This window comes from Maniola hyperantus, chromosome 19, assembly GCF_902806685.2.
Source record: "Maniola hyperantus chromosome 19, iAphHyp1.2, whole genome shotgun sequence".
NCBI classification, from domain to species: Eukaryota; Metazoa; Arthropoda; class Insecta; order Lepidoptera; family Nymphalidae; genus Maniola; species Maniola hyperantus.
In genome coordinates this window covers 340,980-368,069 of record NC_048554.1, presented here as the reverse complement: position 1 = coordinate 368,069, position 27,090 = coordinate 340,980, and the positions used below count along the sequence as shown (strand labels likewise).

General features: G+C 38.8%; 1 protein-coding gene across 2 annotated transcripts; it reads left to right on the top strand.

The window, feature by feature from the left end:
* Positions 1–13,563: 13,563 nt before the first annotated feature.
* On the top strand, positions 13,564–17,723 carry LOC117991430 (uncharacterized). Of its 2 annotated transcripts, none has more exons than XM_034979029.2 (3): positions 13,564–13,681; positions 14,098–14,724; positions 17,109–17,723. In XM_034979029.2, exons 2-3 carry the CDS (start codon positions 14,368–14,370, stop codon positions 17,532–17,534), a joined length of 783 nt encoding a protein of 260 aa, XP_034834920.1. In that variant the 5' UTR covers positions 13,564–13,681; positions 14,098–14,367; the 3' UTR covers positions 17,535–17,723. The 2 variants fall into 2 exon arrangements, with proteins under 2 accessions (XP_034834920.1, XP_069360918.1); XM_069504817.1 differs by having other exon boundaries at positions 13,581–13,649.
* The last annotated feature ends 9,367 nt before the right edge of the window (positions 17,724–27,090 follow it).

Sequence of the window (27,090 nt, the reverse complement as noted above, 5' to 3'; positions counted from 1 at the left end):
AAGCACGCTCCATTTTCGGCTGCATCACTTGCCAGCTGGTCTGATTGCAGCCAAGCGCTAGTCAATAAATTTAAAAAAAATTGAGAATTCTTCACTTCACATTCCTTTGAGAACATTATGGAGAACTCTCAGGCAAGCAGGTTTCCTCACGAAGTTTTCTTCCACCGTTAAAGCAAGTGATATGTAATTGCTTAAAACGCACATTACTCTGAAAAGGTAGTGGTTGGAGGTGCGTGCCCGGGATCGAACCCCCGACCTCCGATTAGCAGGCGGACGTCCTAACCACCAGGATATTACAGCAGTGGGTATACTTACGTATCGTAATACGTAAGTACGTAAGTAATACGAGCCTAATAACGTAAGTACAACGTTAATACTAATGTGGTGCGGAAAATAATTCCTCCTCATTTCCTCCTCTGGCTAAAAGGGCAGCATATAATTTATTAAATCGCACAATTTTCTCCCATTTAAGGTCCGTTTTTATGACTGAGAGTTTCATTGCTTTCGCTTTCATTTTTATCTGCAACCGCGTGGATTAAAGTTTTTGAAATGCTGTAGCAACTCTTTAAATTTTTGGGATAAAAAGTACGTTGCTCCGTTGCTCCGTTGCGACGTGATTGAAGGACATACCAATTACCAACAAACAAACACACTTTCACATTTATAGTCGGGGTAGTGATTAAGCTTTTAGTTCATAGTATATCATTGGATTTCCGCAAAGTAACGCCTGCTTCTATACAAAATTATAGCTGTCTCAGTTGTCGCTGTTGCAAAGTCGTCTCACCGAAACTCACCTTTAAATAGCAACATTAAAGAACATGCAGTAACTGCTTAATATAACTTTCTATTTGATTGCGAGCGCCGAGCAAAATTAGAGCTCAAAAAACTAGTTCGACAGGACGGCTTTCTCACGAGCTGGCTTATATGAATTTATACTTGCATATAATACAAAACTAATACTTACGTACTATTATATGGTAAACTAGCTTATGCTCGCGACTTCGTCCGCGTGGAATACACAAATTTCAAATACCGATTTTACCCCCTTAGGGGTTAAATTTTCATAAATCCTTTCTTAACGGATGCCTACGTCATACTAGCTATCTGCATGCCAATTTTCAGCCCGATCCGTCCAGTAGTTTGAGCTGTGCGGAGATAGATCAGTCAGTAAATCACGTTTTCCTTTTAGACTAGCTTATGCCCGCGACTTCGTCCGCATGGAATTCAAGCCTAGATGTTGAATTTTCAAAAACCCTTTCGTAGGCTCTTAGCAGATATTTACGTCATAGTAGCTATCTGGATGCTAGGTTTCAACCTGATCCGTCTAATAGTTTGAGCTGTGCGTTGATAGATCAGTCAGTCAGTCAGCTTTTCCTTTCATGAGATGTTTATTTGTATCAATTTTACAATCGCAATCTTGACATTGACCCAATATCGTGTAACGTGTACCTCAGTGACAGTGACACAGCTAACCGAGTTCGCGCAAAACTGGTTCAGTGTTTGTCACAATAATTACATTGTCGAGAATCGAACCTGTTCCCGCGCTGATTCTCGGAAGTCGGTTTGTTTCGTCATCCATTCACGAGGTGTATTGCTTTGTTGCTAAGGGACGGGTTTACGGAAAGGATTACCTAACTTGTATAAGCTTGACCCTACGTAGGATTGCGATGAAGGCAATGAAATGATGCTACCATGTTACTCATAAATAATCACTTTAATCATTCTCTTAGTTTTACTATAATAACTGCTAACAACACTATTCTCACAGCTTGCACTTATAAACAACACAGGATCTCTCTCGGGAGTGTCCGCTAAAACCAACGAACCCTCTCGTCCAGCTTCCAACCGTCAGGGTGGGAGAAACCCAACCTCATTGGTCCCACCGCTCTGCGCCAACCGGCGTCAACCAATGACAAAATAGTATTTGAAAATTAGAATTGCCAACGTGACAATTAAGAATCTGATTGGTTTCCGCCGTTTTACGCCAACTAGCGTCAAAACTCCAGAATGACAACTGATAGTCTATTTAAAAATAAAGTTGCCAATGTAAAAATAAAAATATAATGCAATTTTGAAGCTAATTAAATTACGATCCTAACACTTGTATGGATATGGAACCTAACATCATCGACCAGTGGTGTGTACAGCGTTTGAAGCCAGGGTAGGCGTTAGCTAGGAAAGGTGCCTGTTCACTGGCAGGTCATAATGAAAAATAGGCATTGAGCTATTGCGACTGGGCTAAGCAGTGCATTAATTAGAAAAAAAAACCGGCCAAGTGCGAGTAAGACTCGCGCACTGAGGGTTCCGTACTACAATTGTATTTTATCGACATTTTGCACGATAAATCAAAAACTGTTATGCCTAAAATTAAATAGAAATCTGTTTTAGAATGTTCAAGTAAAGCCCTTTCATGTGATACCCCACTTGGTATAGTTACCTTGCTTCGAAAACTGAAAATAATAATTATTTGTTCATGAACACATTTTAATTTTTTTTGTGATGTAACCACAAGTTTTCGTATTTATTCCGTTACGTGTGATGTAAGTAAAGGAATAACCTACCTGCCAAATTCCATGATTCTAGAATCTAGGTCAACGGGAAGTACCCTATAGGTTTCCTTGACACATACGACATAGAAATTGTTAATTATATTTTGGTCCTAACCCCATCGATTTCGAAGTCATTAGCGATGAAGGGAACTAAAACAATAGTGTATATGTCCCTCATACCCTTAAGGAAGTTATATAGTCATAGTTTAGCTTCGTCACTGAGCTAGTTAGTTAGTATTTAGTAACTGCTGACGGAAATTACTCACACTTTTGTTGTATCATCATTGCGTCTAATTCGCTGTTAGCGGAAATTAAATTAATAGCTTTTGCTGAGTTTTATTTATGTTTGTAACAATTTATTATGACACATAATCTCAATCTGACTGACTGACTGGTCCATCAACACACAGCTCAAACTACTGGACGGATTGGGCTGAAATTTTTTTTTTTAAATAATATGCAGATAACTATTATGACATACTTATACATACGCTAAGAAAGGATTTTTGAAAATTTAACCCCTGGGAGATAAACGCAGTGCACTCATCCGATCCGAGGCCGTGAAAATATGTTTCGAAGTAGTCATACAACTATTTGTATGGTGCTTATGTCTACTCGTGTGCTTATGTCATACAACTATTTGTATGGTGCTTATGTCTACTCGTGTGCTTATGTCTACTCGTGTGCTTATGTCATACATAATATTATGACGTAGATATTTTTTATACCCGTATTTTCACGGATTCGGATCGGATAAGTGCGTGATCGCTCTAATGGGGTAAAATAGAGTGTTGAAATTTGCGTGGTTCACGCAGGCGAAGTCTTCATCTAGTAACTAATATAATCTGTGAAGTAAAGGAGGGATTTTCCCCGTCGAAACTAGCCAGTATGTAAACTGTACAGTCATGCAAAATGATTACCCAAGTGGGATGATGAAATTGGTTTAAATTTTACAGGCATTCCTATCTCTACCACAGATAATAAGTATAACACTTGAAACTGGAATTATTCGCCACAAACTTCTTGTCACTTGAGTGAGGATGTTTCACTAAATAAATTAATAAATAATCATTTATTTGCAAGAATGTTTGTACAAGAAAGATGGAAACGTTACCTACTTACTTATTATTTTATTATTCAGCTAAGATGTAGGACTTGTGGATGATCCCAAACTAACCGGCTCGTTGGAAAGCCTGGAGCACCGCAGAGACGTTAGCTCTCTATGCGTGTTCTATCACCTTTCTAATGGGGAGTGCTCTGAAGAGCTTTTTGACCTCAGTCCACCCTCATTTTTCTACAACCGCACCGCGCGCCACCGTAAGGAATTTCACCCTCACCATCTGGACATTCGACCGTCCGTTGTGCCAGATCCTTCTTTCCACTCACATGCAAACTGTGGAACCAACTCCCATTGGCGGTGTTCCCAATAGATTACAACATGGGGTTATTCAAGGGGCGGACCAACAAATTCCTAAAAGGCCGTTCCTAAAAGTTCCTCTGGTGCTGCAAATGTTCATGGGCGGAGGTAATCACTTAACATCAAGTGACCCCTGCTCGTTTGCTCGCTATCTCTATTTAAAAAAAAAAGGTAGTAGGTATGGCTTTTAGGTATTTGTTAATTAACTTTGTTTTAGTTTTAAATTTTAGTTAAGTTTATTGATTTGTGTCCTACAGTATGAAATACGTACGTAGTAGTCTTTTTAACAAAGAAAAGACCAATAATAGGTAAGAAGCAGGCAACTGACAGCAGTCATGCGTCAGTTATCGCAGTATTGTGCACCACAGCACAATGCACCGAGAGGTATACCGTATACGTCACAGTTCTCAGTCAGGTCTGAACACGTCTTAACACATCTGCTTAGCAACCATGCTTACTGGTTATTGGTCACGTAGTATCCTACGTAGAAACGTCTCATCGGCTTATTTTATGTAGTAGAATGTTTTTTTTTTTTTAATACAATAAAACTTAAAGCTAGCCTTATCTAATTACTATATAAATCATGACCGCGTGGAATGGTGCCAAGAATACTGGCTGCATTTCCGCGCTGGACAGCCAGGCTGATCCGTTGCGCAAAAAATGAGCCAGCCCTTCTGTCACCAGTTGAGGCTATTAATCGCGGTGAAATGTCTCGTAAATTTTTTTTAGCACTAAGACTCCATGGCCCCAGGGTCTCCACGGCAAACGGCACAAAAATGTAACTCTCTATAAGAGAGGCATACTTGCGCCGCTTGTCGTTTTCAGCTGTTTCTGCTGCGGCTCCCGGTCTTGATGCTGTCTTCCTGATATGACACGGAGCCAATGTGTCAACGCAAGTTGCGTCCCACATTAGCGCCCGTCCCCGTAGAATGTTGATAGATCGTCATCATGATACTCACCCAGGTATCCTCTCAAAATGACAAGGGTTTAGTTAGACCAGTTAGACCATAATAGTCCGCCACGCTGGCCAAGTGCGGATTGCAAAACGACGTTTATCCAGTTAATCTAACGCACCAACAAATAATGTATTTTTTATGTGCGACGTACTATGATAGGAAATATCAATAGAATCATTTCTAAATTATTGATTTAATTCTAAATTACTGAATAATTCAGAATCATTTCTAAATTATTGATTTAATTAATGGGGCGGACATACTCATAGAACCAGGAAGATTTAGTTGAAGGTTTCTCCGTTATTTCTACCCAACAGAAGCAATCCATTGCCAACTAGTTACCTACACCTACTACCTAGTTACAAACTGCCAAGTAATCTAGTAGGTACTCGGCAGTAATCTAATAGCGCAATTACTATAATAGCTAAACTCATTAACGCCAGCAGGCGACGTGGAAGCTACGTGACCTGAGTCCTGACTACCGGACAGATTCTAGAATACCTATCATATTAAACTAATTCTATACTAATTACATTGAAGCTAATTGCAACTCGGAACAGGTGGAGTGGTTCGATATAAATGGAAAAGTTTGTAGGAAACTTTGTCTGTGATTTAGGGTTGTCGGGCTTTAGCCGAATTGGTTTGGTGTTACTCTAAAAGAAAGGAGTAATTAGGTAGTTTGCACCAATGAAAAAATCCCTTGAGCAATTTCTAAAATATAATCTGGGGGCGAAGCGCTGCTAGCTTGCAACGGTAAGTATAAGGGCGTTCGTGCACTCATCAGCAGGGTAAAAAAAAAGAGAGAAGAGAGATTGTTAGTAGAATGGGAGACTTAACAGTAGAAAATCTAATAGAAAAAATGTGAGGAAAACTGGACAGCTATAACAGACTTTGCTGAAAGAATAATGAAGGAAAAGGAAGAAGAGAAAAGGAGAAGAAAAAAGTGATGGACATCTGATACTGTATCAACCTGCAAGTGGGTACGGCTCGCGCATCCAGCTACGAGCTACGTGTTGCCGTCCACGCGCGTCGCGCACACTGCGAGGCGCGAGCCGCCTTTGTGTTACTGCGCTCCACGCGCGAGCGGCTCGCAGCCTCGTGCCTACGTACTCACTTGATACAGTATCAGATACGATATCATTGTTAATTAATTATTGTTAATAATTATTATTTATTATTATTGTTTATTTTTTATTATTATTGTTAGTAATTTAATATATAAATATTTAATATATATATATATTATTTATTATTATTGTTAGTAATTTAATATATAAATATCCGTATTCGGTTCGTTTCGGTGATTCTTCCAAGTGGCCGTCATACAAATACGTACTCATTCGATTCGTATTTTTATGGAATTGTATGAGTGCAAAAACACCCTAATAATGGAAATCATCATCATCATCCTAATCGATCACCGGCCCACTACTGAGCACGGAACTACTTTCAGAATGAAAAGAGTTTGCTTAGCTGACCGAGTGCGAATTGGCAGACTTCGCACACCTTCGAGAACATTATGTAGAAGACTTTATATAATATATTCTGACTTTGTGTTTCAGGCAACATATAAGTAAATAGGTAATACAAAGGAATTGCTCGAGCGCTATTAAAACAGCAATGATTCATAGTTTCATTGGAAAGGTCACGTGATGCACGAACAGGCGCTACCGGTTTTTTTTAAAAAGAATATTAGCCAAGTTAATTGCTGACTAATATTCCCCTTTCCCCTCCAATTAAGCGTAAAGCTTGTGCTAGGAGTAGGTACAACAATAGTGCAACGGGTGGGATTTGAACCGGCGACCTTTCGGTTTTCAGTACGCTCTTTTAACCGTTGAGCTATCGAGGCTCTCAACTGGTTCTTGTTTTTACAGAACTTTTATTGTTCTTCAAGAGAGGATAAAATGTTACTCTATTTATACGTAATTTTCATACATTATATTGATAAGACAAAGTAGCAGGGAAACAACCGGCTTAGCTTTCTGTTGCCCACAACATAGTATGTAACATACATTAATTGTATGGTATGTATATTTAATATTGTATGTATATTCTTTACTAGAAGATGCTAGTGTAGAAACATACATATTATGTAAACTTCAGTCGGGGCACTATCATTATCTTATCACACAAAATCGGGTGATGTGTCGTTAACAGTTAATGTGATATCTTTTCCACGTAAGTGAATCACACTTCGGAAAAAGTTATGTAAAGATCCTTACCGTCCGTCCGTCCGTCCGTCCGTCCGTCCGTCCGTAGCAAATGATTCCTCACGCGCCATTTTAACTTTGTGTCTACATTGGCCCCCAGCACTTTTCATACCTACCTGATTTAAACTGAAAGATACCTATTTTTAGGGTTCCGTACCTCAAAAGGAAAAACGGAACCCTTATAGGATCACTTTGTTATCTGTCTGTCTCTCAAGAAACCTACAGGGTATTTCCCGTTGACCTAGAATCATGAAATTTGGCAGGTAGGTAGGTCTTATAGCAGACATTCGGGGAAAAATCTGAAACCCGTGAATTTGTGGTGACATCACACAAAAAAAATTAAATTGTGGTCATGAACTAATAATCAGTGTTTTCGATTTTCAAAGTAAGATAAATTTATCAAGTGGGGTATCATATGAAAGGGCTTTACCTGTGCATTTCAAAACTGTTTTTTATTTATTTTTATGCATCGTAGTTTTTGAATTATCGTGCAAAATGTCGAAAAAATACGACTATAGTACGGAACCCTCGTTGCGCGAGCCTGACTCGCACTTGGCCGGTTTTTTTTCTTTTAATATCTACCTACCTACTTGAATAGGTACTTAGTAAATTTACAACTGAAATAATCCATATCCATACTATCCATACGTCCATCCATCCATACTGATATATACGATACGAAAAATGAAAAAGTGTGTCTGTCTGTCTGTCCTGTCTGTCTGCTAGCTTTTCACGGCTCAACCGTTCAACCGATTTTGATGAAAGGTACAGAGACAGCTTGCATCCCGGGAAGGACATAGAGTAGGTACCTACTTACTTTTTGTCCCGGAAAATCGAAGAGTTCCTACGGGATTTTAAAAACCTTAATCCACGCGGGCGAAGCTGCGGGCATCATCTAGTTTGTAATAAGCAGGTTCCGTACACAGTATTATGTTCGTAAACATTTCCTCGTGTCATTAAGTACTTAATAATTAATTGGGATTTTACTAATTAGTGGTATCACCAATTCATAAGTAATATGGCGTAAGAAAATTAAAATGAAATGATGAAATGCGTTATCAATAGCTGTTATCAGCGAATGTCAGGCTGCACTCCCCACCCAGCTGACGACAAGCGACGTTTCAACTCGCACGTAAGTAGGTACGTACTACTTAGGTAGATACGAAAAAAGTTATTTAGGTACATACGTAAAAAACAACTCATACTTTGAAATATAATCACGACTGCCTTGCCAATAAAACCGGCCAAGTGCGAGTCAGACTCGCGCACCGAGGGTTCCGTACTACAGTCGTATTTTTTCGACGTTTTGCACGATAAATCAAAAACCATTATGAATAAAAATAATTCTAGTAACAAGTAACTAGGTCAACGGGAAGCACAGTATAGGTTTTCTTGACGGACAGACGGACAGTTACACGGACTGAAGAGTTAGGTTTGAACCCAGGATCGAACCCCGGACTTCTAAATTAATCTAAGGAGGACGAGCGACGTCTTTGCCACTAGGCTAGCTATCACTGCTTACTCATCATTAGTCAGTTAGTTTCTCGATTACCTACTTATAGTATAGACTAGACTAGCTTATGCCCGCGACTTCGTCCGCGTGGACTACACAAATTTTAAACCCCTATTTACACCCTTAGGTTTGATTTTTAGCTATGAGATTTTAACATAGGCTTAATAAAATATGTTATACTGCTAATTGCAAAAATATTAACTACAAAACTTCTTTATCGACACTTCAAAACTGACTGACTTTCATACAAACTTCAAACCCCTATTTTACCCCTGTAGGGGTTGAATTTTGAAAAATCCTTTCTTAGCGGACGCCTACGTTATAATAGCTATCTGCATGCCGAGTTTCAGCGTGATTCGTCCAGTAGTTTGAACTGTGCGTTGATAGATCAGTCAGTCAGTCAGTCAGTCAGTCAGTCAGTCACCTTTTCCTTTTATATATATAGATTTATCAGATAGAATAACTAGGTACCTACCTACTAAAAATAAAGTCATCGAGTTGTGTAGGTAACCCGATATAAAGTATCGATGAAATCTAAAGTATGAATCGATCAAGTATGTCTAGTGCGCGACAGGTCAAGATGGCAATCGGGGAGGGAATGCCTAGCACACCCGCAAAGTCCCCGCGCTAACCAGGTGCGGGCGAGCGCGGGCGCTGTGCGGGTGTGCAGGGCGTCCCCCCGCCTCATATCCCGATTGCCATCTCAACCTGTCGCGAAGTTATCACGATGTACTCAGGTGTTATTTAGAATTGCAGCAGTATATTCGAGAAGTACTTGAGTTATCAGCGGTGTTCTTATCAGTTATCAGTTTATCAGCTGAGTGTGTGATAAACGGGCGAGGCAGACAGATAGGCACCTGGGCTTGCATTGGGTATAAGGTCTGTGGGTATAAGGGACCCCTTTGTTGGGTAATATGGGGAGTTTACTGTGTGTTCAGCGTGGTAGACTATGGCCAAAACCTCTCTCACTCTGAGACGTGCTCTGTAGTGAGCCGGTAATGGGTTGATTTTACAATAACTTGCTGGCTACACGTACACAATGGCATTTCGAAATTGCAGTAAGCTTTTAGCTTATATCAACGATAGCTTATTCCCGCGACTTCGTCCGCGTGGACTACACCGATTTCGAACCCCTATTTTACCCCTTAGGGGTTGAATTTTCAAAAATTCTTTCTTATCGGATATCTACGTCATAATAGCTACCTGCATGCCAAATTTCAGCCTGATCCGTCGACTAATTTTAGATGTGCGTTGACAGACCACTAGTCAGTCAGCTTTTTCTTTTATATAGGTACTTATTCAGATGTAGATATATCATCATCATGATCAACCCATCGCCGGCTCTCTGCAGTCTGCACGGGTCCGGCAAAATAAACTAGGTAGGTAGGTACATGTTATTGTGATTAAGAATTTGAAACGCTATCATTGTCGAGGGCTATCATGTATCATCATGCCTTATCACGCGTGTATCACACATCAGTGCTATATCGAGTCGATACTTGACACTTGATAGCCAAGGAGTAGTGTTACTATGAGATTTTTAAGTCCAAGACAATCCTGAAAATCTGGAAATTTCAATCAAAAGCAAATTAAATTAATTAAAAATTAAATTAAAAAATTATCATGTTTCTGTAACTAATTTTACTTAGTACTGTCACAGAATAATATAATAGTATTGGGATACTGTAATATTGTATGAGGAGGGCGATGATCACTGCAACACAGTTCATTTGGGATACTGTAATATTGTATGAGGAGGGCGATGATCACTGCAACACAGTTCATTTGGGATACTGTAATATTGTATGAGGAGGGCGATGATCACTGCAACACAGTTCATTTGGAATACTGTAATATTGTATGAGGAGGGCGATGATCACTGCAACACAGTTCATTTGGAATACTGTAATATTGTATGAGGAGGGCGATGATCACTGCAACACAGTTCATTTGGAATACTGTAATATTGTATGAGGAGGGCGATGATCACTGCAACACAGTTCATTTGGAATACTGTAATATTGTATGAGGAAGGCGATGATCACTGCAACACAGTTCATTTGGGATACTGTAATATTGTATGAGGAGGGCGATGATCACTGCAACACAGTTCATTTGGAATACTGTAATATTGTATGAGGAGGGCGATGATCACTGCAACACAGTTCATTTGGGATACTGTAATATTGTATGAGGAGGGCGATGATCACTGCAACACAGTTCATTTGGGGTACTGTAGTATTGTATGGACCGACCAAATTAAGTCTGCTGTGGGCGGTCCTTTGCACGAGTGTACCAGGCTGTCAGCCAGCAGGGAGAAATGGCGAATGCTCGTGAGGCATATAACATCTGCCCTCAAAGACGTTGCTTCGTGATGACCACGACCGCTCTGCCAAGAGTGATACGACAAAGAAGAAAGAAGAAGAAGTATTGTATGAGGAGGGCGATGATCACTGCAACACAGTTCATTCTTCTGCAGGACCATCGTTCCTATTTGTTACTTGTTTGTTAACATAAGTTCATAATATGAAGTAAATAAGTTTGTTATAAGTTATTCATGTAAAATGAATGTGTGAAAATAAAGATTATTTATTTATTTATTACTCAGGTATTAGATGATTTTCAGAAAGGATTTATCCTGAGAAGTTGGTCCGCCTGGTGACCGTAGCCACGTGTAGGCCAGACGTATCGGCACCTGGAGTGACAAGGCGTCTTTGTGCTGAGCAGACACTTCCTGTCACAATTAGCTCATTGTAGTCTCAAGTACCTACCTAGTACTCACTGCTTACAATGCAACTAAAAAGTGTGTTTCACAATATACCTAAGTAGATAATAATATAAGTAGGTATAGTGTGTCAACTGATTTTTTTTTTTTTAGAAAGAATATTAGCCATATAAAATGACTAATATTCCCCTTTTCCTCTCCAATTAAACGTCAGGCTTGTGCTAGGAGTTGGTACGACAATAGTGCAACGGGCGGGATTTGAACCGTCGACCTTTCGGTTTTCAGTCCACTCCTATACCGGTTGAGCTATTGAGGCTCTTCTCGTATTTATTTATTTAATAAACTCACTTATGCTCGTGACTTTGTCTTTCAAACCCTTATTTTTATCCGATTTCCCCGATTTCAGCCCGATCCGTCCAGTAAATTGATCTGTGCGTTGATTGATCAGTCAGTCAGTCCTTTCCCTTTTATATATACAATTATACATATATAGATGCTTATGCTCACGACTTCGTCCGCGTGGGCTAAACAAATTTCAACCCCCTATTTTACCCCTTTAGGGGTTGAATTTTCCAGAATCCTTTCTTAGCGGATGTCTACGTCATAATAGCTATCTGCATGCCAAACTTCAGCCCGATCCGTGTGCGTTTGAGCTGTGCGTTGATAAATCAGTCAGTCAGTCACCTTTTCCTTTTATATATTTAGACTGATTATGATTGCTAAGCTATCGAGGCTTTTGGGTACAATTAGCATGTTGGTAACCACATTAACTCACGCGTTTCACCATGCTTTGTCTATCGCTAGCCATTAGCCAAGCGGTTTCTGCATAACTACAATGCTAATAGTTATTATAATTTAGCCCATTGTTAACCACAACAAAGTCGCAATAATAAGTAGACTAAGAGATGAATTTGCATGCAGTACCCATATTATAAATGCGAAAGTGTGTTTGTTTGTTTGTTTGTTTGTTGGTTTGTCCTTCAATCACGTCGCAACGGTGCAACGGATTGACGTGATTTTTTGCATGAGTATAGATAAAGATCTGAAGAGTGACATAGGCTACTTTTTATCCCGGAAAATCAAAGAGTTCCCACGGGATTTTTAAATACCTAATTCCACGCGGACGAAGTCGCGGGCATCAGCTAGTAAAAATATACTTCTGTTTCCTTAGCTAAAAGATTTAAAAAATATCTACGTCACTCTCCAGGTCTTTATCTATACCCATGCAAAAAATCACGTCAATCCGTTGCACCGTTGCGACGTGATTGAAGGACAAACCAACAAACAAACACACTTTCACATTTAAGGGTACGGAAAGTAGATAGGGCAAATCTCACATCGCGGCTACTGGGGACCCTTGCAATAATTTACATTACCTGCCGGCTGCCATTGGGTCTCGACTCATATTTCTCAAGATACTGCACGAAAACACGAACGACCAAAAAAATCGGTCAAGTGCGAGTTGGACTCGCGGAAGGGTTCCGTACCGTCGTACAAGAAATAACTCTTTTTTTTACTTTCATGGCGGTAATTTTGAAATTTTTAGTTTTAGTCGTAATAGAAAATATAGTGAAAATGTCAGATATATTATGGTTCACGAGATACGAGCCCGCTAACCAGCCAAGTGCGAGTGAGATTCGCGCACCGAGGGTTCCGTGTTACGTCGTATTTTTTTTCGTCATTTTACTCGATAAATCAAAAACTATTAGTCATAAAAATAAATAAAAATCTGTTTTAGAACGTACAGGTAAAGCCCTTTCATATGATACCCCACTTTTGAAAATACTAATTATTTGTTCATGAACACATTTTTTTGTGATGTATCTTCACAGTTTTCGGATTTTTTCTTTTACTTGTGCTATTACACTTAACTACCTGCCAAATTTCATGATTCTAGGTCAACGGACAGTATAGGTTTTCTTGACAGACACGACGGACAGACAGACAGACAGACAACAAAGTGATCAAACGTTTCCTCTTTTTCTTTTGAGGTACGGAACCCTAAAAAAGAGCAGAAGCGTGACGTACAATAGCAAATAACAACACTACGTATAGACGGGGGCCGAGCGTTTATCGTATCGAAGGGTCGAAAGATCGTGTCTCGAAACTCGTCACGGCACGGGGTACGACGTTCGTCACGACTCACGACCACCACGACCGTCGCCACTCGTCACTCGCCAGTCAGGCGTGCTCACGCCAGCCGCGTAGACGTCTCCACGCTCGTCGAAATTATAATATACTGTTTTATTTTCGAATCGTCGCGGTCGTCTTTTTATAACGTAAAAAGGTCTTATTATAATCTAGAAAACGGGTAGGTACCTACATAGGCACATACAACGATTAATTTGTAGATTTTATTTGTTGATACTGAGTCGTGAGCAAATATCAACAAATTAATCGTGGTATGTACCCGTTATCTACATTATAAAATGTCGTTAAACCACGAAATAAGTAAAAAGTCTACTCTGCAACGTGGGAATTTTGCAAGAATAGCGACAGAATATGATTTTGTATCGTGCGTGTCCAGAAATCCGTCCACTCAAGGCCCAGTTTTCACCTAAGCGGAGCGGGTAGATGTGTTCAGTCAACCAATCGGATTCTTAATAGATGACGTGAAGATTCTCACGTCATCTTTTAAAAATGTGATTGGTCGATTGAACATTTCTCATTTCCGCTCCGCTTAGGTGGAGACCGGCCAGAGGGGTTACTGATCGATGCGTTTTACAGTGCAATGCCGCCATTTTAAGCAATTTGGATTTTGGAACCTCAAACATTTTGGATTTTGGAACCTCAAGCATTTTGGATTTTGGAACCTCAAACATTTTGGATTTTGGAACCTCAAGGATTACGTTCTAGTAAGGGATCTCCTAACGCTGCGAGGTCGCCGATTTCCAAGCACTTTGGAAATTGGAACTTCAACGATTACCTAATACCTGCATTATATCCTAAGAGATCTTCAGACGCTGCGCTCTCCAGTACAAGGACCTTGAAAGAAATATGGAACTCCGCCAGAACTCCATTCTCCGCATAAGCGACGAAAAAACCATGGAGCTAGTCAACTTGTATGAGAAAGAGGGATGTCTCTGGAACACGGACTTGGAAGGGTACAAGCACCGACACACGCGCCACGCAGCGGCGGAAAGAATCGCTAAGAAGTTGGACATCAAACACTTCACGTCCCGTTATGTGGTGATCAAGTTCAAGAACCTGAGGAACTCGTATTGCCAAGAGCTGAAGAAGGTGGCCAACAGCGAGAAGGCGGGGGACGACCCCGTGTACAAGCCGAAGGTGTTTTGGTTCAACAAAATGGATTCCTTTTTGCGACCCCATCTACACCATTTTAACAAGGAGCGTGTATGTATAATATTTATCTATCTACTAGATGATGCCCGCGACTTCGTCTGCGTGGATTTAGGTTTTCAAAAATCCCGTGGGAACTCTTTGATTTTCGGGGATAAAAACTAGCCAAAGAAACCAAATTTCGTCAAAATCGGTTGAACGTATGGGCAGTGAAAGGCTAGCAGACAGACAGACACACTTTCACATTTGTAATATTAGTATGGAAAGTATGGATCTATTATAAACTAGATAGCTTATGCCCGCGACTTCATCTGTGTGGACTATACAAATTTCAAACCCCTATCTTACTCCCTTAGGGGTTGAATTTTCAAAAATCCTTCCTTCGAGGATGCCTCCGTCATAATAGCTACCTGCATGAAACATTTCAGCCCGATCCGTCCAGTAGGTCTAGCTGTGCGTTGATAGATCAGTCAGTCAATCAGTCAGTCAGCTTTTCCTTTTATATATTTGCACGCGTCTTGTTCCGCTTGGATTTAGGTTTTCGAAAATCCCGTGGGAACTCTTTGATTTGCCGGAATAAAAAGGTAGCATATTTCACTCTCCAAGTCTTTAACTATATCCTTGCAAAAAAATCACGTCGATCCGTTGCGGCGTGATTGAAGAACAAACCAACAAACATACTCACTTTCGCATTTATAATATGAGTGATGTGATGATCCCGAATTTCCACGCAAGCGAAGTCGCGAGCAAAAGCAAGTTAGGTTAGGTATTGCCTTGAAGCCAGTCTAACCTTGACTTTGACATGACCATGAGGCATGAGTCTACTTAGCATAAATTAAAATACCTACTGCTTATGTAACTACTAACTTATCTACCTACCGTGCGGCTTTTTATAATCTCGGATGTTGATTGACAACCTCCCTGGCGCAGTGGTGATAAGTGGGACTTCCCGGGTTCAGTTCCCGGCAGGGGCAATTTGGGAATTTATGGTTTCTAAAATGTGTCTGGTCTGTCTGAACCGTTGGAACCCTAAAAAGGAGGTGGTTCTCAATACCGTGTGTATTTTTTTATTGAACCATGTGACCCTGTAAAATATGTTGCACTAGCTTATGCTCGCGACTTCGTCCGCGTGGACTACAAAATTTCAAAACCCTATTTCACCCCCTTAGGAGTTGAATTTTCAAAAATCCTTTCTTAGCGGATGTCTACGTCATAATAGCTATTTGAATGCCAAATTTCAGCCCGATCCGTCGAGTAGTTTGAGCTGTGCGTTGATAGATCAGTCAGTCAGTCAGTCAGTCAGTCAGTCAGTCACCTTCTCCTTTTATATATATAGACTATAATGCTCTGGCGTATATGAAGCTTAAAACTTAAAACTCCTTACTTAGTAAAATATTAGTTAAAGTGCCTAAGTACACTTTACATAATATTCAAATTTGCAAACCAATTTTGAGAGTCAACACAAAAGATTATAACAGTGAATTTTAATAACAATATTGTCTATAGCTGAATGTGCAAAAAGGAAATTGCAATAATAAAATAGCTTGCCTAAGATTTTTAGCAACTTTACAATAATCCAAATCCAACAACTGATAATCAAAAGGTGTAAATGTTTTATTACCTACAAGCTGTTGCCCGCGACTTCGTCCGCGTAAAATTTTTGATTTCTCATGAGATCTGAAATTTTCCCGCTGCAATAGGCCTCACTTATCTACTCACTCAGTCTCACCTTAAGGCACGGAACCCGGAATACCTAAATGCCAATTTTCATATCTCTAACTTCAAAAACATAGGATTTTCATATAACTTTTTAACCGCCATTTCACCTCCTTACGCAGAAAATTAGATCCTTTCTTTCTCTGATTCGTTTCAAATTTCAAGTAAAAATAACAATAGTTAAAACTTTTCTATAAAAACTTTTCCCCCTTATTTTACACCACCCTTAAGGGGGGAATTTCCCAAACTGACTTATACAATTTTTTATCATTTAAAGGTAATAACCTAAATCCAACTTCAAAAACAGGACTTTCATACAACCTTCGACCCCCCTTTTCACCCCCTTAGGGGGGGATGTTCTCAAAACCATTTCTTAGCTGACACCTACATCCTAGAAGGAACCTGCCTTCCAAATTCCAAGTTTGTAGGCTTTATAGTTTCTGAGATTTCGTGATTAGTCAGTGAGTGAGTGAGTGAGTGAGTGACTAGTATTTCTCTTTTATATATTTAGATTTTGAATAAATCATTTGATTTTACAATGTCCTCATTCCTCAAATAATCCACAAAATTGTTTTTGCCCATTACGTATTATGAAAAATTTTAGACAATAGTTTTTGATTTAATCGTGCATAATGTCGATAAAATACGATTGTAGTACGGAACCCCCAGTGCGCGAGTCTGACTCGCACTTGGCCGGTTTATTTAATTATGACTTGTTTCAGAAATTCAATTACGAGATCTCAGTGAAACCAGAACCGACGGAGGCCGAAGAGATCGTCCAGGTCTCCAACCCAGGAGACGTCGTGTTCGTCGAGGAGACAAATTACTACAGCGACAGTGAGGAGGAGGGTGACGAGTTCGAGGAAGAGGAACTTTCCCAAAAACGTTCCCGAAACTCCTCTACCACATCGAAACGGCCGAGATTCGAGGAGTCCCAAGGTGACTTGGCGCGAATGATGAAGGACATAGCCTCGTACTTGCACGTCATGACCAATCAGAGTCAAGATTGCTATGACAGTTTCGGCAAGTACGTGTCGGCCATGTTGAGGAGCATGCCGGCACATCGGGCGATGCAGGTTCAGCCTCAGATTGTCAATTTGCTGGTGGAGGCGACGTTGAAGAGCGACGAGAAGGAAACTATCACATAGAGAAATTGTGCTTGGTGGGACGTGTGCAAGGTGGACCGTGAATAAGGCACTTTATATTTAGGGTTCCGTAGGATGCCAACAGGACCCGCCTCTAAGCCTCTAAGCCTCTAACTAAGCCTCCGCGGTCCGTCTGTCCGTCCGTCTAACTGTCAGCGAGTATTTAAATAAAACATTCCTTATTTACAAAAGTTGACTTATTTTTTTATATTTTTTTATTCAGATACAAGTTAGCCCTTGACTGCAATCTCACCTGGTGGTTGGTGATTGCAGTCTAAGATGGAAGCGGACTAACCTAAGGGGTGTGGCAGTTTTTATTAAACCCATGCCCCTTTGGTTTCTGCACGGCATCGTACCGGAACACTAAATCGCTTGGCGGCACGGGTTTGCCAGTAGGGTGGTAACTAGCCACGGCCGAAATCTCCTACCGGAAAAATTATCATCTAGCCAAGATCTAGCCAGTCGTGTACCTAGTACCTACTACAATAATACCTGGAGTTTTTGAAAATTGCTGGGCAAGTAAATTAGTACCCATATTATAAATGTAAAAGTGTTTTTTTATTTTTTCAGATACAAGTTAGCCCTTGACTGCAATCTCACCAGATGGTAAGTGATGATGCAGTCTAAGATGATAGCGGGCTAACCGGGCATTTATAATGGAAATCACTCATGGTAGTTTAAACGCTAAAATGTGAAAGTGTGTTTGTTTGTTGGTATGTTTGTTTATTGGTTTGTTGGTTTGTCCTTCAACCACATCGCAACGGATCGTGATTTTTGCATGGATATAGTTAAAGATCTGGAGAGTGACATAGGCTACTTTTTATCCCAGAAAATCAAAGAGTTCCCGCGGGATTTTTAAAAACCTAATTCGACGCGGATAGATATACCTTATAAGCAATATTGACCAAAAATAAAAAAAAATAAAGGTACTAATAATTTGAAAAAAATGAACGAAAGTAAAAAAAAAAAAAAAGTATATATATACAAAAAAAATAAAAAAAAAATAAAAAATTTAGAGGTAGGCTTATTTATTTATTTATTAATAATTCGACGCGGATGAAGTCGCGGGCATTTAGTCTTTTTAAAAGTATAGAATATAGATTCTTGAAAAAGCACGTTGAAACCGGAAAATCGAAGCCTATATCTGTTGAGGCGAGTTGGTATAGAGTCGAAAAACTTCCGTATGTGTATAAAACAAGTATTAAACGGTAATTACATAATTAAACATGCAATCACATTCTCAGTAAATCTTTATGATTGCGATCCCATTTTATTTCAAGGTTCCTTCATCAGGAAAATTCCTTATCGGAAATACATAATAGCCCACATTTAACGACCTCTCTCGTGTAGTGGTGAACGCTATGGAAGGTCCCGGGTTCAATTCAGTTAGGTCAATTTGGGACAATACATAATATTATATGAAATATTTTAGCGTTTAAACTATCTCGAGTGATATCCATTATACATGTCTCACACCCGGCTTTACTCACGTATTTAGTCAACGTAACCCGACTAGTTAGTTACAGCGGGCAGCGGCGGGCGCGGCGCGCAGTCTCAACTGCGACGCGTGCGCGAACTGAGGTCCTGTGAAAAAGAAACCCGGATGGGTTCGAAATAACTCGGGCTAACGTCGACTAAACACATGAGTAAAGCCGGGTGTGAGACATGTATAATATATGAAATACTTTAATGGTGAAGGAAAACATCAAGTTTCGGTTGTCAAAGATCCCGTGGGAACTTTAATCCATCTCCGAAATGCAAGATATCTCTCTTACCTTAACTACTCTACTACTCTTGTAAAGTGGTGTTAATAAAAAGAATACCCGGCTGAGTTTGTTGTGGGCTCTTCTCAGACCTGGGCGCGTTTGGAACCTTCGTAGCTTTAGTTTTAAGTACGTATTAATTATCACCACTATATCACATCATCTTACAAATAAAAATTTATGACAATCAGGAAGCGTAAAATTTTACCAATTCTGAATAAATAATTTGAGTTTCAAATAATTTGAGTTTCAGTTTACCAAGTAAATTATTCCCACGACTTGGATTTCGATCGATGTGGATTTAGATTTATAAAAATCTCGTAGGAACTCTTTGATTTTCCGGTACAGATTCTTATTGATTATATTCTTTCCTGGACTACGAGTTATCTCTGCACCAAATTCCATCAAAATTCGTTTATTTATAGTGAGCAAGCGTCAACCAATCAGAGGTGATTGCGATCGTGACATTGTAGCTGTCATTCTACCGCAATCGCGCAGCTGTTTTAGTGTTGTGACAATATTGACCGACATGAAAATTAGAGGATTTAGGTAGATAAAAATAAAAGTACCTAACTTTTTAAAATATAGACGCTATTTTTCCTATCGGAAATATAACGAGCATGCATGGAAATGTTTATACTTAATATAATAAATATTAATTAGCCATATAAATACTGGTCATATCACCTACTTAATAGATAGTTAGTTATACCTGCATAATAAGTATGCCAGTACAACGAGTCACGTAGATCGAGTGAAAACAGGATTTTTGGAATTTTTAGGGTTCCGTATCGTATACAGAACCTAACGTAAACGGATCCCTTATCACCATTTTGTTTTTTGTCTGTCCGTGTGTCAGCCTATTTTTTAACCGATTGCAAAAAAGGAGGAGGTTCTCAATTCGTCGGAATCTTTATTTTTATGTATGTTCCTCGATCATTCAAAGACGCCTGGACCGATTTTGAAAATTCTTTTTTGTTTGAAAGGGTATACTTCAATGGTGGTACCATATAAATTTGGTAACGATCTGATGAACATCTTCGAAGCTAGATAATGGAACTCCTCAACGGATAAGAGTAAATTGCTCGCGATCAGTGTAATAGCTTAGTAAACAGTAGATTTTTAACCAGGCATAGCATATTTTAATACCATGGGCCACTAAAAAATTGTGAGATAATTTTTTTTTACAAAAAAAATAAAAACCGTCATCAATATCTAACCACAAACACTAAAGATTTAAAAAAAATTAATTTGTTACCGAATATATTATGTATACAAGAGTTATATAGTTCAATAATAATATTTTTTAAGGTCGGTGCCAATAATAATATAAGAAAACTGATAATAATCTGAGATTTTAGTTATTTATAGACTCATTAATGCTATGAGAGGCTGTTAAACATGTAACTTAAAAACCAACGGAACCCTCACTTGTTCACACCAGACTTGTTTGTGGAAAAAACTGGTATCGGAAATGTCTTTCAGTGTAACTCAATAAAAATGTTAAACTTAATTTAACAATTATTTTATAAATTGAAGGTTAACTTCTTGGAAGTAATTTAAATAAGTTGGTTCTTTTAGGCTCTTTTTTACTCACAGTTTATACTACACTAGCTTATGCTCGCGACTTCATCCGCATGGGCTACACAAATTTCAAACCCCTATTTCACCCCCTTAGGCGTTGAATTTTCAAAAATACTTTCTTAGCGGATGCCTACGTGCTACGTCATAATAGCTATCTGCATGCCAAATTTCAGTCCGATTCTAATGCTTATAAAGATAATGTAAGTATTTTCAAAAAAATAGTAATAGAAGAGGTTCCGTTCCGAGGTCCGAACCCCGGACCCTTTGAATTGAAGGCCGACGTCTTAACCACTAGGCTATCACCACTATTGCCTAGGTCTACATAATATTATTCCGAAAATACATTATGTCATTGGTAACAACGCACTCAGCACTGCCAACTTTGTATACGTGACTGCAATCACTGAAACTGCGTGCGACAGGGTGGCAAGATGCTCCCGGTGAGTGCGAAAGGGACAACGCGAAGGGTTAAGGACCCTCGTCAGGTATCGACTACCTGCTAGGCTTTGTACAAGTGGATTACTGACTGACTGAATAAACCGATAATTCAATAAGACACGGCTTAGAATGAGTAAGCGCCTGTTTAAGTAGTAACTGCTTGAACAGGTGTTTAATTAGAAATTAAACATGATTTAGGTAGTAAGTATTCGTTATCATCATGATCAACCCATCGCCATCCTCTCAAATTGGGTGGTCATAGTCTGCCACGCTGGCCAAATGCGGATTGACAGATTTCACACACCTTTGAGAGCATTATGGAGAACTTTCAGGCGTGCAGGTTTCCTCACGATATTTTTCTTCACACACGTATCTTCAGAGGTGCGGGATCAATTTCCCGAGTTCCCGATTAGGAGGTGGGCGTCTTAACCACTGGACTATCACGGCTTATATAAAGTCGTTGATTACTGCATATTATAATCACCACACTCTTTGAAGACTGAAATAATTTGTCCATACTAATTTCCATACTAATATTATGAATGCGAAAGTGTGTCTGTCTGTCTGCTAGCTTTTCACGGCCCAACAGCTTAACCGATTGTGACGAAATTTTGTACAGTGTTTAAAAACCTAAATCCACGCGGACGAAGTCAGGCGAAAAAAAGACACGTCGACTAAACACACAGCCGGATTTTTCTATATTTTTAAAGACATAGGACTTATTAAAAAGACATAATTTTATTCTAACCCTGAAAAAAATTGAAATCCAGTGCGTACGTGAGTGTCCACACGCCACACGCCGTGCGGATCTTATCTGCGAATATTTCGAGCGTGTGCCGCATCTCGTTCCGCTGAACTGCAATTATCTGTCACTTTGCCAAGTGGCAGTTATGAATGACATACTTCATCATTTTCCTTGTACACACCTCATTTGTTGAAACTTTCCACAATATCTGAGATCCTAGGACTTGGTGCAACTTTTGACCTGTATGACTAAAGTCTGATGGGATTTCTGAAAGGCTTTTCTTTCTTTCCATGTTTCGCAGGCTAGGGACCTAACACCCTCCTCAACACTGGCTAGTAAGATGGACAGTCCTCTCACCATGGAGGTGACGGCACGGTGCACACAAATCATGATGTAACTCTCGATAAGAAAGGCATACTTGCGCCGCTTGCCATTTTCAGCTGTATCTGCAGCGGCTCCCGGTTTCGATGCTGTCTCCCTGATATGACACGGGGCCAATGTGTCAACGCACGTTGCGTCCCACATTAGCGCCCGTTCCTGTTCCCAGGGGACCAGCGTCAATCCATCAGGTCTCTTGCCATCATCCCGACTAATCTGTACCGGCTCGATGAGCGCAGGAATATATATGATGGCAAGAGCCCTTTTAATCCTATCGTTAAGAGAGCCATGCCTATATAGCCTATGGGTAATGGCTACATACCTGAAATTACCAAAACCAAAAGTCGATTTTGTATAGTATAAGTACTTTAAATTGATTTACAAGGTAGGCACAAAACTAATTTCAAGTAAGCAGGGTTCTTCAGAATTCAAACGCATTACCTAAAACTTACAAGTGCATAATATATAACTATAGCACACCTAGGTGTAGGTTAGGTACAACACAAGCGCTAAAAATATTTACATCTTGACCTCTATACATTAAACAGGTGTATAATACTGAAAGATCAAGCTGTACTGGTCACGCCCGTGGTAACATTTCGACCTTTATACAAAATGTTAAAGCACTTGAATTATAATGCAAATTGTGATTAATTATAATATTTTGATCATAAATTCCGTCTCCCAAGTGGCACATTTGACTATGCTCAAGTAATAACTAAGCCCAAGCTAAACCGTATTAAAATTCATCTAAGTACGTAATAATTATTCTGGATAGAGATGCCGTGATTAGCCGGTATTATTCGATATTTGTCGAATAGTTGATAAAAGTCTATTAATATTATTATTACAATACCGAATAAATTATCCGACTTTATAATGAAATGAAATGCCCTGATTAATCAGGACAATTAAATACATTGTTTTCTTAAAATCGTTAGATTTCGGTAAGACTCATACATACATAGACAAAAAAACCGAAGAAATGTTCGAGAGTCGAGACCACTAGAGTTCTAGACTTACTAGAGGCGTGTTATTATTATTGTCAAACTATAATAGATACAATTTACCTGTCTCTATAGTACATTTTTATGTCGAATAATTCGACTATTCGGCATAGACAATTGCCAAAAAGTCGCTAACAGATTATTCGCCATAACAACTTTACTGTATTCGGGACACCTCTAGTTCTAGATAATTTTCAATTCAAACAAGCCAAGATTATCTCAAGTAAATAAGATTAACATAAAGCATAAGTATGTAGCATTACTTATCAATAGGTACGAATAACGACTAATGACGTATTGTACCTACCTAAGTACCTACCAATACCTAAACTGCTTGCTTCTTTATTCGCGATACCTCGAGGTCATATTTTACAAACTTATATTTCAATCCAAAACAAGCAGTATTAGACGCTGTTACAATGCCATAAGCTGTAAAAAGGTTGCAAAAGTGCATTGTGACAAGTCGATAAACAAAGCCGTAACCGTTTTGTAGTGCTAAAACGCTGCAAAATGGTCTTTAATAATACTACCATAAGAGCTATATGAAATGAAAGAAATGTTGTTATTCGCAATTGTAATGCTTACCGATAATAAGAAGGTAGTTAAAGCAATAACATCTTTATCACAATAGCAATAAGGGAACGTGAAAACAAGTGAAAAGACACGTAAGTTCTTTATTTAGCCCGGCGACAAATTGTCTGATGTAAAAGATTACCTATACTATATCTACTTACACTTACAGTCCTATAGGTAATACAATATTATGTAAGTAGGTTATATTATAGCTGTGTTTGTTTCTAGGAAGTATGACTATTACCTAGGTACCTACATAGGTTGTGGCACAAAGTGGCCGTAAACAGACTATAAAAATGTTCGTAATCACACTATTAGTACTATTATATTATTCTGTGCTATTAGGTATTTAAGTACTTTATTAACCACTAAACTAGTCAGGCATACTTCGATAAGTCGCACGAGTTGTATAGTACGCGACAGGTTGAAATGACAATCGGGGAGAGAACGCCCTGCACACCCGTACAGCCCCCGCACTAACCCAGTGCGGGCGAGCGCGGGTGACGTGCCGGTCTGCGAGGCGTCCCCCCGCTTCATACCCTGATTCCTGTAAAAGTTCCCGAAAAATCATGTAAAAAGCTCTTTGATTTGCCGGGATGATAAGACAGACGTACGTAGCCAAACGTCCAAACGTCTTTAACCAGATAGGTAAGTCCAGAAAAATTATTTTCAAAAAATCAACTTTTAGAGCCTAGCCACTAAAAAATATAAATAATACTAGTAGTTACTAGAAATTAATAGTCACTAGACTAGACTAGTTCTAGTACCTAGTGACTACTAGACCAGTAACTAGTAGTCACTAGATACTAGAAAGTAGAAAACTAACTATATCTTTATTAAATGCATCATTCGGTCTACCTACCTACATTATACCCATTAATTAGACTCAGAAAATTACTAAAAATTCTTTACGTATAAAATTACATAGCATTATAATCTGTAGTAAAGCTCAAAGTTCAAACTTAACAAGGTTGAAGGTTCACAGAAAAAATACATTTTACAAGAAATTAAATAGTTTCTGACTTTCTGAATTCTGTATGGAACGATAACAGTTACTTATCTACCTTACATACTGAGAATTTAAAGCTTTCTTCTTTTTATCAAAGACACAAATGTCGTACGAGTGTGATAAAGTTTTGTTATCACGTTATGTGGCCTTTTCATCACGTATCTACCTACCTAACCTTTAAGTAGATATAGGCTACTTTTCATAGAATTCCTAATGAGAATTTACGACTTTTACCTTTTGTAAGTTCAAAGTAAAAGAGGTGGATAATATTATTACGTCGAGGGATGACAGAAGTGAGTGGAAGAAGAAGACATGATGTGCCGACCCCACGTAGCGTGGGAGAAGGTAAGGAAGAAGAAGTTCATAATAGTAGGTAGAGAAAGCATGAATAGCTAGAGTCGGAGTTCAAGTGCGAAAGCAAAACTAATAAAGCTAAAGTAAGACTCGGAACTCTTGATTTGGCTGTCATATCAATCAATAAGCTTGTTTGCGTCAATTGAGATTGCAGTCAAGGGCTATCGTATCTGAATAAATAAAAAATAAATAAAGTGTTTATTTCTTTTAATCTTTTAAATCTCAATTACGAATAGTTGGATAGGTAGGTATATTTAGTTTGTATACTTATGAAATATTGTACTTAGAACGAGCGATTTCAGGTCAGAACGTCTGTACTTAGTACAAGTACTTACCAATAATTCGGTTAAACAAATATTTACCAGTTAAATATTATTGGAATACTTGTTGTAACCTTGGATTAAGCAGCAATAACATTTGAGTCACCGGCGATGGTGAAGGAGAACATTCAAATGTGAATAGCACTATCAATCAAGTAATGGTATACTTAGTACTATCATATTATTCTGTGATAATAGCCTAGAGACGGAGCATGTGAAAACTAATGATTTTAAGCTTATTTCGTGGTTAAACGACATATTTTAGTGTAGATAACGGGTACATACCATGATTAATTTGGCGTTTTTATTTTGTCGATATTTGACTAACACGTGTCCTTACTCCTTCATCCAAATTCAGTTGGTAAATTATTAAAGTTAACATTTACTAGCTACCTTAACTTGTTCTATTAGTAGCAATAAACAAGTAGATCCAATTTTACATATTAATCATAATAGTGGCTTTAAAATACGAGCCGGCCGTTCGCCGAGTTAGCAATTATCATGCAAACAAGTAAATTGCTACAAATTCATAAAATATAGCGACTGACGTGAAGTGGCGTGATCAAGATCGCTCGGCTACTATGCTCCACTAAACTACCACAACATAACTAAAATATAACATCCAATGCTGTTTTAGTACACCAATAAAGTGTTGATGTAAGTAATGAAACAGAAATGGTTAAATCAGAAGTAATAAAAACAACTGATGCACTTTTTACTTGTGTAGTAGACAAAGTCACGGCTATTATTAGATTAACACAAAGAACTGTTTGCAACGCTAAATTTTTATACATTGCCGATTACTTAAGCAGAAAGAATGACACGAATGTAAGAAAATATGTAATGGATAGTAAACATGTAGATAAAAAAGTGTGTGATCTTGATAGTAGAAGTATAGAAATAGGAGGTAATATCGGGCGTGCTTTGGCTCACGTAGACGATGGACAGATGGATGGCAGCAAAAAATTAAGGAAAATTAGATCGACTGCAATGCGTGATAGAGCATAATTATGCAAGATATTCGACCGTGGTGGTTACCATCGGATTTTTTAAGCGAACATTTTTACTCAGTTGTGCAATTTCTGTGTGCTGTCATACATGAATTCTGAGGAATGCCTAGAATTGCTTTTCCGGATGCAGGAATTTAATTGATTTATCGCGCAAGAATTCTTTTGATACTTACTTGTTTTTTCGCTCGGGCACGCATAATATAATCTCTTCCATGCGTCCGATAATTTTGTATCTTTTTTTAAATACCTAACCATTATCTTGGTTGAGTTATTAATTTTGTACCTATTTTTAATTTTTAAATTATATTTAAGTATGTCAGAAATTTACTTAATCGTAACATAGTATTCGAAAACATGTTAATTAAAGAAAAGATAATG

Bases quoted from the DNA above. Each gene is read 5' to 3' on its own strand.
- LOC117991430 (XM_034979029.2), top strand. From the start codon at position 14,368: ATGGAACTCCGCCAGAACTCCATTCTCCGCATAAGCGACGAAAAAACC. The intron at 14,725-17,108 runs GTATGTATAATA...GACTTGTTTCAG, and splicing joins ACCATTTTAACAAGGAGCGT to AAATTCAATTACGAGATCTC.